Here is a 20,707-nt window from a genome sequence, read left to right as displayed (position 1 = left end):
AAGATTAGTAAATTTCAAAGTGAATTAAACACAATAAACGACGATTTACTGTCCATTACACAGGGAGGATATTGTTGCGTCAGCGAGTCACATGACTAGTGTGACGCCACGTTTCTAGATATAGGGTAGTCTGGTATATAAAAGAGGGGGACAACGTGACGCGGTAATGTAATGTGTGTGTGAAGATAGTGAGTAATTGAACTGCAGTCAGAAGTATTATTGACGTTCGTTGATATAGCGTTTGTTTTAGCGCGATTGTTGAAAATAAGTGTATCGTAAAGAATAAACCAGTTTTATTAAGTAAATACTTGTGTCGCTAAAGTTTCGTCCGAACGAAGTTACGGAAAGTTAATTAACAAACGGAGACGTAACAATACTTTTATTGGAAGAAAGTCTTGTGTCAGTTGAATCAATTAGGTATTACACAACAGCAGTGCCAACACCAAGATTCTGAAAGTGGGGAGGTGAAGAGGTGGCAGAAAGATGGGCTTGAAGGGCAAAGGCTTTTTTAAAAGGGGAGGTGGAAAGAAAATTGTGGAAAATAAAGTAAGAAGCTTTAAGGGCTAACTAGAGATTGGATAATGTTTTGTTGTGTGGGTTTCCCTTGTGTATGGTTTCCAAGTAACTGAAGATGCTGTATTCTGGGAGACGCAGCTTTTACTAAACTTGTTTTGTGTGTGAAATATTTGGGGAGGCAGACGAATTTCAGATATGGCACTTCTCACTTTTCGCCTTTCCTTGATATCACAACTGTACCAGGGGAATACTTGCTCAAAAGCAGGTCCACATAAGCTTTAATTATACATAAAGTATTAATTTGAAAATATTTTTCTTCCTCTGTCTCTCTCTTTTAAAAAGGTGTATGTAGAATTTAAGTGCTTTAACAGGTCACTTTTTAGTATTTAAAAAAAAAAAGTTTTCCTTCTCACTAATTTTTAGTTCTGGTTCACCACAAAATATTTGAAACATTTCACATTTATCCATGTTTGGTGTATGTATGATGTTCCATGTACAGTTTGTTTTTGAATTTCGCGCAAAGCTACACGAGGGCTGTCTGCGCTAGCCGTCCCTAATTTAGCTGTGTAAGACTAGAGGGAAGGCAGCTAGTAATCACCACCAACCGCCAACTCTTGGGCTACTTTTTAACCAACGAATAGTGAGATTGACCGTCACATTATAACGCCCCCACGGCTGAAAGGGCGAGCATGTTTGGTGTGACGGGGATTCGAACCCGGACCCTCAGATTGCGAGTCGAGCACCCTAACCACCTGGCCATGCCGGGTCATCCATGTACAGTTTTTATGTTGTGACCTTGTTTCACACCAGTTTCACATTGTTTAGGGTCGTTTATTTTCGTGTTATAACAATAATATGTTGTTGGAATATTCTATAGTATATGGAAGACTAATTAACGTGAGGTCAAGTACACTCAGGCTGAATTAGCCCTATTGTAATATTTATTAAGTGTTTAGTTCTCTCATTAAAATCTTGTTCCACACCTAGAGAGAAAACTGACGTATTTTCATGTTGTGCACTCATCCTGTTTGTAAAGTGTTGTGTATTTTCAGTGGCATAACTAGGTACTTTTGCATCCACGGCAAGTTTGACAAATCGACCCCACCCTTACTTTATATAATCACAAAGCAAAAACAATTTTAATTGTGTTTGTTAAAGATATTGTAATATATGTAAATAATAATAAAAAATTTCCAAAATCATATCAGATATAGTTCTCAAATATCTGTTAAAATAAATGAAGCTTCCCTGCCCGATCCTCCTTATAGTTACGCTACTGTGTATTTGTCTTGTTATATACAAACAAATAAATGAAGGATCTATTTTCACACTAATTTACATTGTGTCCAGGCTCTTTTTTTCCAACTCAGTCAGTTCAATTTAACATAAATTTTCTGTCGTATCTCCCGTTATTCCGGCTACCGTTCTTAAATGAGGGTTAACAGTGTATCTGAGTTAGAAAATATCACAACTTCTGACGCAAAATATCAATACAGCTGTTAAAAGGATTTATTCCGGATTATTTTCCCCAAAACATGTAAAAACCAAAATATTAAACATATTACTAATATTTGATAACAGCTAAAGGAATTATAAATTATAGCTCTAATTCAAACGAATTATTTTGTAATCACTGTTGACAGTATCGCTGATTTTTATGTTTTCAGAACTGAGTAAATTTTAAGGAGTAAGAAACGTGTCAAACCGCCTTAAGTAACTGGTTTTTACCATTTTTTTCACTTACCTTACTAGTATCTCTACTTGCTGCAATGCTGTAAATGTTGTGAAACAAAACACGTACATGAGTCTTATAGTTATCTCAGTTTCTGTAATATGCAATTCCAAGAAATGTTGGGTAATCACACTTTCAAATGTTTTGTGTTTATAAGGCCTTCGAAAACTACAACACTTCCATCTAGCAAATTCTTTTTAAATTAATACAGGTTTTGCTATTGTTGCGGCAGTCACATTTTTCTTTTACTTCGATAATCTTCAAGGTAACGTAGCTTAAAGCTTCAGACAGGAAAATCCAGTGAATAATATTTTTTTTTAATAAAGCATTTACATTGGTCAAACAGCCTTAATTTAAATTTAATGTTTCTTACCAAAGAAAAATATAAATGTACACAACAGAAGTTTAATCATTTCGCAAACTTCATTAATTAATGTAAGTGGTGTACTAATTTCCTACTGAAGTTGTTAATTTGGTCATATGATCACGCTGACCAATCGATTGAGTACACGATGAGTATTTCACCTGTAGACGCATGCGTTGGATATGCCAGAATATGTACCGCGACGTTTTGAGAGAGTATATAAACACATAGCACTTAGCCTATGATATTAATTAATATATGTGTGAGGAATTTTGATTTTAGAGATGAATAAGCTTAGAAAGTTAATATTATTTACAGTTACTATCTGTTTTACTGTTGCCGACGAAACAAAAAAGGAAGAAAATGTTTTAGTTCTAAACACAGAAAACTTTGATGAAGTTATCAAAAATAATAAGTTTATCATGGTTGAATTTTGTAAGTAGTCTATTTGTTACTGTCAGTCGTCATGCGGGTAGTACGTTTTGTCTAGATAGTTATAAGAAATGAAATATTATTTCTTTACAAGTATCTGTTGTTTTATTCTCAAGGTGTTGTGGATCTATTGTATATATCTCGTATTCACGCTGTAACAGTAACACTAACAGTAAATTGTAACTTGCACAAGTTGCAACGTAAATGGACGATCTCGTACTTTTATTTATATTTAAGTTTTAACTAAATAAGCTAGTACTAGTAGTTTCTGATTTCTAAATGATAGGTTTTTGGCAATTCATGATCTTAGGTTTGATTTTAACTGTACAACTAAGCATATCAAAAGTAGAAAGAAAGTGCACTGGAGCTGGACGGGACAACTTAACAATAACACTTAACAGACGTATGTTTGTATGGGATTGCTTTGATTTGCTGTGTTGACCACTAATGGCCCATCACACTTGTGAAAACCATTGTTCAATTTAAGTGATATTTGGAAGCTTGTGAGCCTTTGTCAGCTTCAAATCCTTTTTTATTTTTCATTGGTATCTGGTTTCATTAGTTTTATTATTATTAGAATGTTTTCTTGCCTTCACTTTATGGATGATGGTGTTGATTAGATAGGAATGAAATTTTGGAGCTTGTTGCTGCTATAAATATTCAACTGTGAATTTGTTTCCTTTCATGGAGAATAGTGAAAACCCTTTTGTTTGAAATGCTGTACCTTCTGGTTGTTCATTGTTTAATGATCTCACTGTCTTTGGAAAGAGTGAGGTAACATGTCCCACAGTAATTGATCAAGATTTTGGAGACTTTTAACAAACTCTTGTTGGTACAGTTTATGTGGGACAGATGTGTAATATACTTGTGACACTCTGTAATTCTAGAAGAATTATAACACATTCGGGAAGATAACTAATGTATATGCATTTATATAATATGTAAATGATTCTTTGTAATGAACAACAAAAATTGATATCTGAGTGATTACATAAGTCATGATCTTGTAATTATTGTTTTGTTTGTTTTTTCATTCTTGAGAGAAAAGAAAAATTATGGAAAGATATTGAAATGGAAAACTGGTAATCCTTTTTTTATATTTTCTGAAATGTTTAATAAAAGTTGTCTTATTTTTGAGTTGAACATGTAATGCAGTATTTTCAGTGAAGCTATAATTTTATAAGTATAGATTTTTATTTATTCTTAACTTGTAACTATTTAGTGTCATGGATACAAGTTAAAATGTTTTAAGATTAATCTTGGAACATATTTTGCACAATTCTGTGTTGGGATATGATTAATGTATATGAATTCAAAATTTCTAGTGTTTGTAGTAGTCTGAGAAACATTGAATTTGACTGTTTTGAGCATTGTTTTTTAATTACATTACCTTTGATTTTCTACCACAAGTGTTAAAGTGGGCTTGTTGTGTTAAATTTTAAATTTAACCATTTTAAATATTTTTAGTTATCTAAAAAGGTGCATGTGATGTTCACTGTAGTAGAACTGCATTCATTTACTACTTTGTGTAATGTATTACCTGGTATTTAGTTCTCTTGAATCTATTTAAGCTAATTCAAAACTACTTAACATTATTACAATGTAAGCATCATATTGTTATTAAACACTCTCTAGCAAATTAAGTTTATTTAATTGACAGTATGAAGTTAAACTTTCAAATATGGATGTTACTATTACTGTCTTTTAGATGCACCATGGTGTGGACATTGTAAATCCCTTGCTCCAGAATATGCTAAAGCTGCAACTCTATTGGCGGAGGAACAGTCCAAGATCATGCTTGCTAAAGTTGATGCTACACAAGAATCAAAATTGGCTGGAAAATATGAAATCCAAGGTTATCCAACACTGAAATTTTTTAAGGGATCAAAAATTATTGATTATACAGGTAAGAAATTAACATTATCTAAGAACACTGTATGTACTTTGAAATCAAGCCAAACCCACCAGTCAGGTTTATGTAATCTAAGACAGCTGGTGAAAATTGAAATGTTTGAAGTCTACATATAAAGCATATTGTATATTTAAAGTTATTATTGTTTTTATTCACACTTGTGCACATTCACATTCATTTAGTCTATGTAACATATAACATTAAAGGACAAGAAACTTTTTTTTTGCCCATCTAGGCTGTCCTATTCACTAAATTAAACCCTGAAAGAAAAAAACAACAACCTTACCTTGAAGCTAGCCCTAATCATTCAAATATTTATCAAGCTTTCCCTTAAACTTCCTTAAATTAACTGCATCCACCACATCCAAAGGCAACCTGTTCTGAAGGATAACCACCCTGTTAGAAACGTATAGCTGTCTTAGCTGAAGTTGAATTCTTCCATACCAAAATTTAGGGATAGTATTTTCATCCCTCCTCTGAATCCTTTCCAACAATTCAATGTCCCTTCTGAAGTAAGGAGTCCGAAATTAAATATAACACTTTAAATGTGGGCTAACCAATGAACTATGTAATGGCATTATAACCTCTGTAAACTTGTATTCAGTATTTCTCTAAATAGAATATAAAATATTGTTTGTCCTGCCACTAGCAACAGCATATCGTTTGGATGTCTTAAGAGACTGATCAACCAGAACACTAAGATCTTTTTCTTTCATAATACTGTATAGGTTATTCCCATCAAAATTATATTCATAATTTAAATTGTGATATCTCGCATGCATTACTTTGCAGTTATTATAAGTTAAATGCTTCTGCCATTTATTTGCTAAACTCTCCAAATAATCCAAATCCCTTTGTAAAGCTGCAGCATTCTCTTCAGCAAATTTAATTAATTTATTCAACATTCCTTCATCTACATCATTGATTGAAACCAAAAAGAGCAAGGGTCCTAACAATTAGCCATTAGATACCCCACTTGTGACACTAATATCCAGTTTGACTAAACTCTATTTATAACAAGCCTCTGCTTTCTTCCATCTAACCAGTTTTCTACCTAATGAGCCAACCTATTTCTCCCACCCCAAATACACACCTACAGATAACTTGTATATTATAACAATCCTTTTATGTGGTACCTTGTTACATGCTTTCTGAAAATACAGATACACCATATCCACATCTGTAACCTCTTCAAAGAATTTCAAAAGATTTATAAGACAAGATTTTCCCCTAGTGAAACCATGCTGACTAACCAATAAAATTTTAACTTTTTAAATGACTTTGCAAAGTCCAAAAAAAAAATGCTAATTTCTGTACAGGAACACATTGAATGCAATATCTAAGACCTTAATTTCTCTCTTGCTTTGGTATTGTGATATGCTGATATCTGTCAAATAGTAGTTCTCAACATAAATACAGGTTGTGGAACTGTTATACACAGAATAGAACCAAATGAAACTGGTATCACAGTTGAAGGTTTATTCAACCTACTGGTTGGCTTTTACTTTTGGCCACTACAAAAAAAGTTTCATGGCATTCTCCCTCTTAACTCGTTTCCTTTTTACTGCATGTTTAATACAAGGAGTATATGCAGTTGTACACTTTACTTTGACTAGCATACATGCTGATTTTGATCGTCACATACTGCTGTTGCTGTGAATCTTTGTATAAGCTCTGCAGGTTTGTTGTTTGAGTGCTGAATGGAATTGCTTGCTTCTACTAAGAGCCTGCGGTATGGTATGACTTAAAAAAATTGCACAAATGTTTTACTGCCAATCAAAGCAAAAACTTCACTTCCTCCACTATATTCATTTTAGATGATTATATTATTCGTAACAAGGCAGTTTCTATAGTATGTCCAGTGTTTGCAATTGACAGTAGTTTTCTCTTTACTGCAGTACACAATAAATATTTGGGCTGTGAGGGCATGATGATTAAAATGTGGATTTTAGTGATTTTTCTGATGTAGCTTGTTTAGGAACACTTAGGTTCTCCTAACTTCTAATTGTGAATAAACTATTTTTTCAGAAATGTTACTCTCCTTTCTGCACACTGAAAGTATCTTACCTTACTCACTGTTTTGAAGTATTTTTGAGCATGCCACAATCCTTGAATGAAGCTCACTCTCCTACACCTGTTAACATGTGTTCCACCAGTCTGTGGTGTAATTCTCACTAGACTACTGCACTCCACTAATAGGAAGGTAATATATCCTCCATGTACAGTAATACCTGTGAGCACTAGCTTTAAACAAAGGCTCATTCTTTCCTTGGCACTGCTTCTCTACATATTTACTTAATATTGTCCTTTTTTTTTCTTTGTATGCAGGCTTTTTATATAATGTGTTTTTTTTTTCACTTTGAGTACAACTTTATTGTTTCTGTCATCATGTTTCTACTGGTTATTGTATTGTTTACTCAACTTATTGGTATTCTCACAAAATTGTTTTTGTTTTGGGGGGGGGGGGGTATCGTTTTTGACTATAAATTCTTACAATCTTGTTTCTGTTACCTTTTGAGGTCCAGATACTCTAGGAGCCTACTTACTCTTGCAGTTTCATTGGTGCCTACAGGCACTCTATTCAGGGATGTCACTACCATTATTCTTTAGGTGGTTGGTTCTCTTCATCCTTCTATTTGTGTTACTTTTGCAACAGGTTTGATCAGCTGTTCCCATTGCCTACACTTGTTTTTGGTTCTTCTCTTTGCTACTTTGATTTGTGACATTCTTTCTCTAGTTTTTTTCTTAGTATTTGGGCATGTTGCTCCATTACTCTCGTTCTGATTATATTTTCTTTCCTCCTGAGATTTGTGTTCATACTGATACTTTTCTGTATCAGCATTGCACTGAACTATGACAACCTCCTTCTCCTCGCCTTTGTGATGCTTCTTCTATGGCTCATAGTCCTAGCTGTTGCTCAGCTCCTTCACTATTTGTTTACACTTCACATTATCTCGGAGACTCGTCATTGCAACTGTTATAACTTCCTTAGGTACATTTGTATTTGCCATCTTGGCCTCCATCTCTACCACTGCCTAGTCTCAGTTGACTTTGATTCTTTATTATTGAATTTGCATGATCAGGACGCCTCACTTTCGGGTGTTTGCCTTCCTCGGTCTTATCTCTAGTAGCTCTACCTTATTTCTTTCCTTCATGACAAGTTCTTTGGAGGTGTTCCTCACACTTTCAAATTGTGGCTGAAGCTGGTTGTCAGTAGTTTCTTTCTGGTTTCCTGACTTTCCTGGATGACCCAACAAGTTTCCCATCCTTGGAAGATTTGTGGGGTTGGCCCCTCTCTTGTTTCTCATCCTTTTGCTTCTTCACAATATACCCCTTGTTGTAGGGGTGGAAGCTTCATTCAAGGCTTGTGCCATGTGCAAAAACCTTCATGGCAGGTTATGAGGTAATAAATGGTAATTGTGCAGAGAAGTGAGTGTATATGTGAAATGCATTTTCAGAAAAGGAAAATATTAACTTTTCAACACACTGAGAATTTCTCAATTAAAAGGTGGTCGTAAAGCTGATGAAATCATTCAATGGCTGAAGAAGAAAACTGGTCCTCCAGCCAAGGAACTAGTCAGTGCAGAGGATGCTAAACAGTTTAAAGAAAGTGCACATGTAGTAGTAGTTGGTTTCTTCAAAGACCAAGAAGCAGTTGATGCTAAAGCTTTTTTTGAAGTTGCAGACCAAACTGATGACCACCCTTTTGCTATCACATCCAGTAAAGAAGTGTATAAACAGCTGGGTGTAGAATCTGATGGAGTTGTACTCTTTAAAAAGGTAAAACAAGTTTTTGATTATTTAAGAACAATACTGTAATTCAGCCAGTCTATACACTTATAAAATATCTGTAATTTGTTGTATGAATTTTTTAAATATGTTCATTAGATAATATTAAATTAAGTGTTTATGTATATAATGTGTGTGTGTATAATTAGTTGAGTATGTTATAAAAAAACTACTGTATTTTCCTGAATATAATACATATTTTTTTCCTCCAAATACTATCTGAAAAACTCGCTGTACGTTATATTTGCACACGCTCAATTTTATTAGGTATCTTACTAGAAGCTACCACCAAAAATCATTTAAAAAAAAAAAATGTTAGATATGTAATGGATGGGACAGATGATGACATGCTGTGGGAATTGAAAAGAGTGAAGCAAAGGTTTAAGGAAGCAACTCTGAAGGTAGCAACAATTTTAGCAATGACTAAGATTTATGTGGAGATTAATGATTAACTTAGGGTATTATCACTTATAAACTTTTCAATAAATTTTGTAAAATTGACACGTAAAAAAAATAATAATAATAATAATTTCAATGAAAGATTCCCAAAAATGTTTAATACATCAATATTAGTTTATTATATTCAGACAAATACAGTAATATAAATATGTAAGTCATGTGAAAATCACTGCGCATGTAAAGTCATGGTGGAATGGAATGCATCAAAGCTACATTTTAATGTTTGGTGTTTTGTAAGTAGTGTGTGATGCCATCTAAAATTGCTTGCTTTTGGTAAAATATTGATATGCTCAGATCATGAGGATACATTCAGACCAAATGTAAAATTTCAAAGGTAGGGAAGTCATTTATGCTTAATGGGGTTGAAAAACAAAAAATATGTATGAACTTTGGGCATTAGGATCTTCCAGAAAAATATCTACAAAAAGTTGTTCCCCAGCTGTGGTAATCAAAATGTGGTGTCTTGTGATGGGTGAGAATTTAAAACATAAGGGACAGTGACAGAAGCCATCCACATGCCCCAAGTGATGGTATTCAACATAATAATGGACCTTCATCTGGAAAAATGAAGCAAGTTGCATGTACACAAGTTGCTTACATGACACATCCCTCAACTAAAGCATACTGTAAGCAGCTACAGAATAAAAGGGGTACTCATGCTATTCCTTACAAAGACATACTGGTCAAGTCACTCTTGGCTTATGGTCCTCTTTCTGACCAGATTGTTGAAATGTGCACTGGGAAACCATTGTCCTCGTATACTTGATAGCTTATGGATGAGGGTATATTTCAAACATGACTGCCTAAGGATGGAGCTTCTTGTATTGGAAACTATGCTGCAGGGCTGTTGCAAAGATGTATGGTTATCAAATAGAACATTACCAGACATGGTAACATAAACTGTAACATTGTGGTGAGGCTCTAAAATCAATGTAATATATTCATCCTCTGTATAATATACATTCATGTTTGACTTTTGGTCCCAGATATCTGGGTATGCTTCCATTACTAGTTTGTGCTATTTCATTGTTATTTGACAGTGTTAAGTTTTTATTATGGCACACTTGACCAGTTGTTCTTATCATTTGATACTTGTAGTTTGTAATAATTTGAAGTTTTAATTATAAAGAAGTAGATAGACAAGAACTCTACATATCTTTTGTTTTCTAGTTTTGTAGATTAATGACAATTGGCTGCCAAAATATAAGACAGTACATTCTTTTATATAATGTTTATGTTTACATCTTCCACTCCTTTTATAAAACTTTCTTAAAAGGTAACAAAATTTCCTCTTTTTGGCTCTAAAAACTGGCAAGAATGACTTTTAAAAAGCTTGCCACAATATATATGGTTTAAAGTGATCAGCTTACTTGTTTTCTAAATTATTTTAGTTGGTAAGTTTTTTTCTCTCTCTCTTGTGTGTTTCAAACACAATATTTTATTTCATAACAATACTTAAACTAAGCAGCATTTGATATGGTACTTTTAAATGACATGATATGTGCGTATTGATGATGCATCAAAATAACATTCTAAAGTATGGTATATTGGTTTGGTTATGAACTGTAAGTGGGATAAGGTTTATCAACAGCTTGAGCTTTTAGGAGATTGAAATATGTTTACATATAAATATTACTTATAACCATATAACTTACTGTGTGAAAAGAAAAACATTTTTTTTTCTTCTTCAAACAAGATTTATCATTAAGACTTTTAGCTTTGAAATTACTTAGTTTAGCTAGTCTGTGATTGAGTAGGATTTCTTAAGTTATAGTTTGGTTTTAGCTTAAAACTACAGAAGGAGCTATCTATGCTCTGCCAACTGCAGTTATTGAAACTAGAGTTGTAACATTATAAGCCTTAGACTTACTGCTGAGCCACCTGGGAATGTTAGTGTTCTTACAAGTAATTATAGAAATAGCACATAGTTTTATTGAAAGATGAATTTTTGTTTGTTTTTTTTCATATTAAAAAAAAAATATATCAAATGACTGTCAGTCTCGGGATTGGCATGACTGATTTAATGACCTATTGTCACAAGAACTTGTTTTGCTGTTTGGGGCTGTGGTTGTGTTAAGTAATGGTCAAATTCTACTATTTGATGAGACAAGAGAAGTCCAAGAGATGGTGGATGCTTTTCACTATCTGCTTGTCCTCTTGTCTACTTCGAACAAGATCACGAAATAAACTAACACGTGTTATTCTTGAAACGTCTTAAATATGTTATTTTATACTACTATTAAGTGCAATATTAAGTTTTCCTTTTTTTGTTTAAATGTTTGTAATTGGTTCTGTATGTTTGCTTTGTCTGTTGCAGAGTAAATTGGGGTTCTTATCCTAAAACATTGGAGTTACTGCTTAAAGTATTAGAAATTTTTTACACTTATTACTAGTGATATTGTTAACGACACTAAGACTGTGTGTGTGTGTCTATACAAGCAAAACGTTTTTTTCTTCTTTTGTTTCCCTCTTCCAGTTTGATGAAGGCAGGAATGCACTTGAGGATAAAGTTACTGTTGAGTCCTTGAAGAAGTTTGTAAAAGCAAACAGCTTGCCTCTAGTTATAGAGTTTGATCCTGAGGTAGGTGACAGACTAATCATTCTGTTTAGACTAAATAACTTTAAAGTCACTTTATTAGTGTTTGAACTGGAATATCTATATCTAACATTCAAAGTAACTGTTTTAGTGACTAAAATTATTTTCTGATGTTTCATTTTATTTGTTTTATAAAAGGTAAAACTAAAGTTATAAACTTAATATTCTGTAACCTGTGTTTCATGTTGTTTTTTTTTTCTTCTTTTCTTATAATATTGGTGGGGAGGGATGTAATGAGGTTTGCTGTTACTTCATTCAAATATTCTGTCCAACAAAATGGATTAATTCTAATAATTTAAGAGGTAAACTATTATTGGTGTAGAGCTGTTTTTTTATTTACTTTTTGTATTGTTTTTGGATAGAGGGAGATTTTAACATCACATAAGCAGGTGGCCTAATAACTTTGAATTCTTCAATGTTTAGGAAGTGATTAGAACAATATAAAACATATAATAGGAGAGGCTAGATTGAATTGCTGATTGATCATTAAGTGAGCCAGTTAGTTAATTTAGTACTATGACTTTTGAGCAAACGTAGGCTACAGCAAACTTTGTACATCTCTGAAGGAAACTGCTCAATTAGTAATGGAACTTGAATCAATTAAAGTTACAGATAAACAACTAACAGATCATCTAGGAATAATGGGATCATCAGATCAAATAATGATGAATAATAAACTTAAATAAATGGACATAAATGTTTTAACTGCAAGTTAAAATGACTTTGCCAGGAACTTGTAATAATTAAGAACTACTCTCAAAGGATGACTGCTATGTGTGTGTGGAAAATGGAAATTATGTCCAAGATTGATAAATCAGTTGTTGATAATAAACCAAAACCTAAGGGAAAAAATAGTCCATCTGTCCCAAGTGAAAAAAAAAATGCAATTATTTAAAGACATTATTCTCCACGAGGGAATGAATTTATCATGGGAAGCCTTTTAACATGTTTATTAATACTGATTCAACAGCTACCATTGTTTCATCTGAGAGCTAGGAAATTGTCTTTAGGAATGAAGCAAGAAGATGGATTGTTGCAAACAGCAAGTGGTCATAATACTTCAGTGAACAATCAGAAGTAACCCTAACTGTGAGTATCTTCTGTACAACATGTGGTTTATTTGACATTGAGGAAAAGTGCATGCATGTTAGAAATAACTTTAAATGGAGACATGGATGTGAGGTTAGCAATAATGGAACAAAGTGATTACACTTTGGGTATCACCTATTGGACTTATGAAAAAAGATGGATCTACAAGGTTCTGTGTTGACTACAAGCAAGTGAAGCTACAAAGAAAGATGCTTGCACACTGCCAAGGATTGATTATTTTGGATGATTTATTTGAGGGAGAATGTTTTTTTAACATTGGATCTGAAAAGTTGTTACTGGCAAATGCAAGTTGCCAAGGCAACTAAAAACCCCCAAACAGCCTTTTTGTTGTTGTTGTAGAAAATGAGTTGTAGTAATTTGCTATATTACTATTTTTATTATATAAACACCTTCTGCATTTCAACAGTAATTGAATGTGTCTTTCTGGACTATCCTGGAATGTTTTGGTTATCTGCTCAGATGACATAATCACACATGGGGAAAACCTTTATGCTTGTGATGAACTAAGAAAATTTCTGAATTGGTTAAGGAAAGAGAACCTTAAGCTGGATTGCAAAAAGTGATTTATAAAATCAGAAGGCATTTTGTGGGACACAGTCACTGGAGAAACCCAATCAAAATTGGATCTGTTCAAAATTGGTCAATTCTGCAAAACTTGCATAAGGTAACTTCTTGAACTGTGCTCTTACTATCACTGTTTGTAAAACTATTTTCTAATGTAGCTCATCCTCTGTAAAATTGCGAGGAAAACAAATCAGTTTTACTGGACAGCTGATTATACAGTGTGAGTAGTCTTATCATGAGTACCACATGAGAGAACATGATTGCATATGTTAGGAAGGCAATGAATGCTGCAGAAGAGGTATGGGGATATTTTATAACTCTTTGGAGAAGGAGACTAATATCTGTTACTAGAGCCCAGAGTCATTTTCATTACTATCTCTATGGCCAACAGTTTACACTCTGATAGATCATACAGTACTAAAGTGTCTGAATTTCTACAATTTAAAAGGCCAGATAGCAGGGTGACTCCAGAAAGTTCAGGAGTACAATTTTAATCTTGTGCAGTGCCTTGTGTGGAATCGTGAAATGCTGATGCATTATCTTGAAGACCTTGTATTACTGAAGGAAAGCATAAAATAATAGAGTAACAGAGTAGAATCAAAAATGAAACTTCCAAAGATGAATTGTTGTTGTCCAAGAGAAAGATAAGGGCATTAAACCAATTATTCAGTGGATAAAGAATGGTACATAATGACCCTTTTTGGCAGAAATTATCTTAATACAGTCCAAATACATGCTATGGGTTTGTTATGCCTACAAAAAGGATTGTTACAAATGGAAAGATGCAAGTGTACAGAAGTTAAGGCTACAGTTGGTATTTCAACAGTTAGTACACTCGGAAGCATTTTGTCATCACCACATCCTTCTAACAGCTGGGCACTTAAGTGTTAAGAAGGCAAGGGAGAGGATGATAATTTTCTGTTGGATTAGATGCCAGTAACCATATAAGATTGATATAACTCTTGAACTGTGCTTTGAACAAAAAGGTCCATGAACATAAGCAATTAAAGCAGTATTTTTTCAGCATCATTAGATATTGTGTTGGAGCATTGTTAGAGAGTTGCTGTTGATGTGGTTGGACCTCTACCACAGAGCAACATTGAGAATAAATAAATCTCGGCGGCCAGAAGCATGTGCTTTTCCCCACCAGAAAGCAGAAACTCCAATAAAGAAGCTCATCAGTGAATTTGAGAAACTTCATTCAGATCAGGGATGGAACATTAAATTAGCATTGTTTACAGAAATGAGTCAAATCCTTGGAACCAAAAGGACCAAATGACAGTTCTTCATCTGTCTGCTGATGGAATGGTGGAGATAAAAACCATACACTTTTAAATCACTTGGCCATTGATTTGGATGAATATCAGTCTTCTGCTGTTACTCATAGTTACTATACTTGAAGCTACTGGCAACATACCATCATCACTTTTTTTTGTTCTGGAAGAGAACTAAAATTTTCATTGGACCTTCTGCATTTAGATCCTGAGGACCATCACTCAACAGAATCTTGTACAGCATATTCAGTGAGGCTAAAGAAGATTATTGTTGCTATACATGACTTTACTTTAGTGACATGATATAGCTATACAATCCATACCTTAAGAAGGGACTATCTCCAGAATTAAGTAGAGGTTCAGAATGATTCTATAGTGTAATCAAATGAATCAATGTAGTTTATAGAATATACAAGGACAGGTAGTCTAAGCAAAAAATCACTCTCTGTGATAGTCCTTTGAAGTACGTCAGCAAGAGAATGGCCAATTGATTAGCTTCAGAGAAGACTTTACCAGCACTTAAATCAACCTTTGAAGATCCCAAAGAATATTAATGTTAAAAATTGTTGAGCTACTCTGTTGTTCATGATGGAAGTTTAAATTTCAAGCTATTGTTATTACTAGTAGAAACACTGCCCTACAGGCAGCTGTTTATGCTAATAATTACTAATTGTAGTATTCACACCTCATTGAAAATATTTTACAAAAAGTTAACATTTTCTAAAAAAGGATTTTCCTGGGAAGTACTGCATGGGAAGAGTGTTTGGATTGGCCTGATATAAAGTTTAATGTTGTTATACATTAAAAGTGGTACCCTTTATTGAAATAACTTTTTTATTTCTTCTTTTTAGTACTACATTTAGAAATTGCATCAATAAAGATATAACCAAATCCACACGTACATCCCTAGTGATAGTCGTGTTCTTGTTGTAATGAGAGTATTTTTATTTAAAATTCTGTTTTGTGATAAAGAAATGGTTGTTGCACATATCATAGTTATTTTTCTATTTGTCTGAATCTTGAAAACACTATGTAAAAATTTGTTTATAGATTTTTTATTTGTGGTGTCACACTATTTATTATTCCACATACAGAGATTGATACATGCTATGTCCATTATAGTAAAATTTGTGTAATAGAATTGTTCGAAGAACTTCACAATTTTGTACTTGCGAGAAAATTAGCAAATAATTTCTATTCAAACCTTGTTTGTGTGAATATAAGCCTACTTGTTAATGTTAGTAAAGCAAACTTGTAGAACTTGACGTTCAAGTAATGCTTTCATTATGAAGTGGACTCGGCTTTGTGTCTTTCTTTTTGAATAACCCCTAAACAATCTAACTAACAATAGAAACCCTTACAACATGCTTTTTGTATTGACAAACTTATGTAAAACAAAGTTCACATGAGATAACAATTGAATTGAACAGCCTTATATTGATGAGATTATAAAAGTGCAGAATTTGAAGTTCTAGTAGTTATGTTTTGATATAATTATGATTTGCTAAGTCTTTTTAAAAGATGACTTAAAATACTGAAATATATTTGTTCAAAAGATGTTGAATGTTTTTATGATATTGCAAATTGTACATATGGTAATTTTAATTATGGTTGATAACTTTGTATTGACTTGCATGGCAGTACAAAATCCATTTTTTTGTTGGATAGATAGACAATGTTATGTTTTTCTCAAACTGCTGGACTTTACGTACCATACAATGACTGAAATCCATCTGATTTCACATTGTAAACATTAGTGGTATCAAAAACTAATATAAATTATTTTCGTTCTTTATTTTCTCAACTTTTAGAATGCTCAGAAAATATTTGGTGGAGATATAAAAACTCAAAATCTTCTTTTTATAAGTAAATTATCACCAGAATATACCAAACTCATGGAAGATTATAATACTGCGGCCAGAGAATATAAAAACAAGGTAATGTTATAAATTTGATTTTTAAGGTATGTACTACTATTAAAACTATATTTGAGTTTTAAAGACATTTGTAAAGAACTTTAAGTATGAGGTCCCTGGAATTGAATAAGTTTCGGTATAGTTTAAGCATTTTGATAAGGAACTTAAATATTTTTCTAAAGTACTGTTAAGAATCTCGTACTATTTGTATCTAACTTCTGTGTATGCTGCCTATCAAAATAGTCTAAATATGGTAAGACTTCTGTCTTCACAGGTTTTGTTTGTTGTTGTTGATGCTGAGAAAGAAAACAATGAAAGAATCTTGGAGTTTTTTGGAATGAAGAAAGAAGACATGCCTGAAATGCGGATAATACAGTTAAAGGATGAGGTGTCCAAATTTAAGCCTGAAACTAAAGAGATCTCTTTGGAAAATATCCGTAGTTTTGTTCAAGATGTTTTGGATGGAAAATTAAAGGCAGGTTTTGTTTCTGTTAAGAAAAAAAGAAAAAGCTTTTTAAACAATTCCATTAGCCCACCTATCACTTTTAATATTTGCTATTGATAAACAACCTTTTTTTTTATTATTAACAAATAGTATAATGAGGTATTAATATGTAATACATTTTCATGTACTATAATATTTAATTACTGTTACTTGATAACTTAATTTTTAAATTGAACAGTGTTGGTTAAAGAATATTTGTGTATGGGATGCTTTAGCTAGTGGAGCATGTGTGTATGACATTCAAAGGTGTGTGTGTGTGTGTGATATTACAATAAAACAAGTCTAATAATAATTTACATTCCAAACTACCTTGTATGGATTTCCAGGAAAAGGGGTATAGTATCTGAACTTTTTTTGTATGCATCTGTTGGGGAGGTCTTTCACTCAATACCAGAACTCATTGGACCAATTGGAATACAACATGCAAAATCTTAGTTGAAGCACAATTTATATGGTTTGTTTGAGACGATTAGTTTTAATTTTTAAATGCTTTATATGGTTGAGTATGATAATTATTAGTGTGTGACATATAACAACTAGCAGAGACCCGCAAAACATTTGAAGCCAAATTAGTATCTTTATTGCAAAAGTACTTCTTTAAATACAGGATTTCTAGAATAATACAAAAGAATTCTAATTGCAGACACTGAGTCTATAAGTTTACTTGTCTTAGTCCTAACATTAGTTAAGACTTTATTAAGTATAGTCTATATTTGATAAAGAGATAAATTAACACTGTACCTTGTATACATTTTTTGCTTTAGTCCAGTTAGGGCTAAGCCTGACAACTCTTAATATTATCAATAGATAATCTTCTAATATTATTATATGACCTAATGTTAGACCTCTTTAAAAAATTTAAGCTTTTAATATGTTGTTCTGGCATAACTTGATGATTTAACAAAGATGCATCTTGAAATTGCGAAGAAGGTTCAGTTTTTTTGTACATTTTAGTCCAAATATATCTTTAATTTTCGATCAGTTGTAGACTACTCTCTTCTAATTGACAGGAAGCCAAACTACTTCAACTGCTTAATAAGTAGCTATGACCTCATTGCATGACCAACAGACACAGACAGATACAGTGTGTTTATAGTATTTAATAAGACTGATTATCAGAATCTAGTAATTCAAATTATTGTCTTAATTGAAATACTATTTATATACAATAACCTGACCAGCCTGAGTGAAGATGCTTGTCAGAAATGGTTTTAAACAAAGGTGGCATAGTTGAAATGTAGAGGGGGTGTATTTCATCAATATCAAGTGACTGAGCATTTAGAACTAAAGTTGATCTTTAGAAAAAAAAACTCATCATATCTCATGTGAAACTTAAGAAAAACAAAATAATGTGCCCAAAATCTATATTTAATTGTCACATGATACTCTAGCTATCCAAGTAGATTAAATTATCGAAATCTAAACAGTTTTTTTTTGTAATACATAACAATAAAGATTGATAATTTAAATTCCATCATTTTTTACCAGCTCAGTACGTAGTTCCAGTCAGAAGAGTTTATAAAAACGCACACACAGGTAGATAGATAGATTTATGTTGTTGTTGTTACTTATTCATTTCAGAGGCATAATTATTTTGTACTATTTTATGTAGATGTAAACTTTTTATAATACTTTGTGATCTATTAAAAAACAACACATCAGAGATCCATTGGTAAACAAGTGTTTGAATGTTAAGTTTTATTTACAAAGCTTGCCAAGTATAAATCTTACAATATTCTTTTGTAACAGGAACATCTACTGTCCCAAGATGTACCTGAAGACTGGGACAAACATGCAGTAAAAGTTCTAGTCAGCAAAAATTTCGAATCTGTAGTTTTTGATAAGTCTAAGGATGTGTTAGTAGAATTCTGTAAGTTAGTTTTTTACTTTATCCAAGATTTACTTCTATGATTATGGTGTAAAGCATAACTTCTTATGTTAACATATTATTGAAAAGTGTTTATTATACCTACATATCTTGCTTTTAAGGGGGGATGCTAATTGTATGTCACTGCAAGACCGATATTTGAAACTACTGCTTATGTTTGGGCAAACTTTGTTATATTTGTTTATTGAATTACTTTCACTTGAAATAGTACTGTAATATGGAGTTATGTATGAATATTATTGTAGTTTTAGCCTAACCACCTGTCACAATCTGTTTATGCTCTATTATGATGCTGGAGAGGTTGTGAACTTAATATATTTTTGAGATATAACGGAGAAATCCTTCTCTTACGATTAATATGTAAAAATACAAATGCTGTTTTGAATAGATCCAGAATACCTGTGTTAGTGCTGTCAGTGTATGTGTTAATGTGGTTCAAGAGTAAAAAGTAATAGATTAATGTATTAAAAGATATAGGTAAATTCCTTTTAAAAACAAAACAATGAAGTTTTGTCTGATAAATTGATATTTCAACAGATGCTCCCTGGTGTGGACACTGTCAGGAGCTTGTTCCCATCTATAAAGAGCTTGGAGAGAAATACAAGGAAAATGATACAATCGTGATAGCTAAGATGGACTCCACACTTAATGAACTAGAACATACAAAAATTAACAGTTTTCCAACAATTAAGTTATTTAAGAAATGGACCAATGAGGTATAAAGTTTTTCTTTTTGTTTTGATTAATTACAGAACTTGTTAGTACACAGTAACTTTTATGTCGTTTTAAGTTTTATGCAATTTGTAATAAAAATTGCTTTAGTGAATTTAAAAAAATGCAGTTATTGGTAATATTCTTAATGTTTTAAAATGAGCTTGTATTTGCAGAATGATATATCTACATTAAAAATAAATTACTTATATTTCTACTTAATACTATAAATTACTATAACTTGCATGGGCAGTTCAGAGTATAACAGGACTTGCACTAGTTTATATATGCATTTATATGTTTTATCATGCTGTATAACCTATACAAGTCTTGTTGAATCTTCAGTTACATGTTTTTAACTATGGTAGAACTTTTATAACCTTTTGAACTTTAAGAAGTTAGAAAACTCTTAATTTACTTCTTCAACAACATTATTTGGTGCATAAATAATTTAATTTTCTACTCCCCATTAATTTTTTTTCTCCTCTAGGCAGTAGAATATAATGGTGAAAGGACATTAGATGGTATGACAAAGTTCTTAGAAACAAATGGAGAGTATGGCAAAGCTGCTCCTGATGAGGTAAGAAGGAAATTTGTAAAAGTAATAGGTTTAATATATATTTATTAATAATGTAGTAGACACTTGCACCTCTCCATCATATACACACACACACACACACACACACACACCAATACCAGAACTTATCAGACTGGGTAGGATAAAATATAGTAGTTCTCAAAACTTTTTTTTTGTGTGTGTGTGACTTAGATAAAGTTGTTGAATCGTACTTCTATTGGGCCAGGTTCATTATATTTGTGCATGTTTTGAATTTAAATGAAGATTACTTCAAGTCTGTATAGTTATTTAAATTTTGCAATACTGCATATTCATTTTGTCTTCTAATTCAGTTAATCTGGTCATTTTGGCCAGTTCCTTAT

At 32.4% G+C, this 20,707-nt stretch overlaps 1 protein-coding gene across 2 annotated transcripts; it reads left to right on the top strand.

The window, feature by feature from the left end:
* Positions 1 to 2,792: 2,792 nt before the first annotated feature.
* On the top strand, positions 2,793 to 20,411 carry LOC106462929 (protein disulfide-isomerase 2-like). 2 transcript variants are annotated; one of them, XM_022390330.1, is made up of 9 exons: positions 2,793 to 3,047; positions 4,753 to 4,950; positions 8,465 to 8,736; positions 11,681 to 11,785; positions 16,560 to 16,685; positions 16,939 to 17,139; positions 18,919 to 19,039; positions 19,595 to 19,773; positions 20,259 to 20,411. In XM_022390330.1, the coding sequence occupies exons 1-9, from the start codon at positions 2,897 to 2,899 to the stop codon at positions 20,394 to 20,396; spliced, it is 1,491 nt and encodes a 496-aa protein (XP_022246038.1). In that variant the 5' UTR covers positions 2,793 to 2,896; the 3' UTR covers positions 20,397 to 20,411. The 2 variants fall into 2 exon arrangements, with proteins under 2 accessions (XP_022246038.1, XP_022246039.1); XM_022390331.1 differs by lacking the exon at positions 2,793 to 3,047 and adding an exon at positions 4,042 to 4,126.
* Positions 20,412 to 20,707: the final 296 nt, after the last annotated feature.

Source organism: Limulus polyphemus, unplaced genomic scaffold (assembly GCF_000517525.1).
Source record: "Limulus polyphemus unplaced genomic scaffold, Limulus_polyphemus-2.1.2 Scaffold1284, whole genome shotgun sequence".
NCBI classification, from domain to species: Eukaryota; Metazoa; Arthropoda; class Merostomata; order Xiphosura; family Limulidae; genus Limulus; species Limulus polyphemus.
Note: the sequence above shows the minus strand (reverse complement) of the source record. Positions and strands in the feature narration are given on the sequence as shown.

Excerpts from the sequence above, each read along its gene's own strand:
- LOC106462929 (XM_022390330.1), top strand. The coding sequence starts at position 2,897 with ATGAATAAGCTTAGAAAGTTAATATTATTTACAGTTACTATCTGTTTT. Across the intron at positions 17,140-18,918 it reads TTTTGGATGGAAAATTAAAG|GAACATCTACTGTCCCAAGA; the intron begins GCAGGTTTTGTT and ends CTTTTGTAACAG. Across the intron at positions 19,040-19,594 it reads GGATGTGTTAGTAGAATTCT|ATGCTCCCTGGTGTGGACAC; the intron begins GTAAGTTAGTTT and ends ATATTTCAACAG.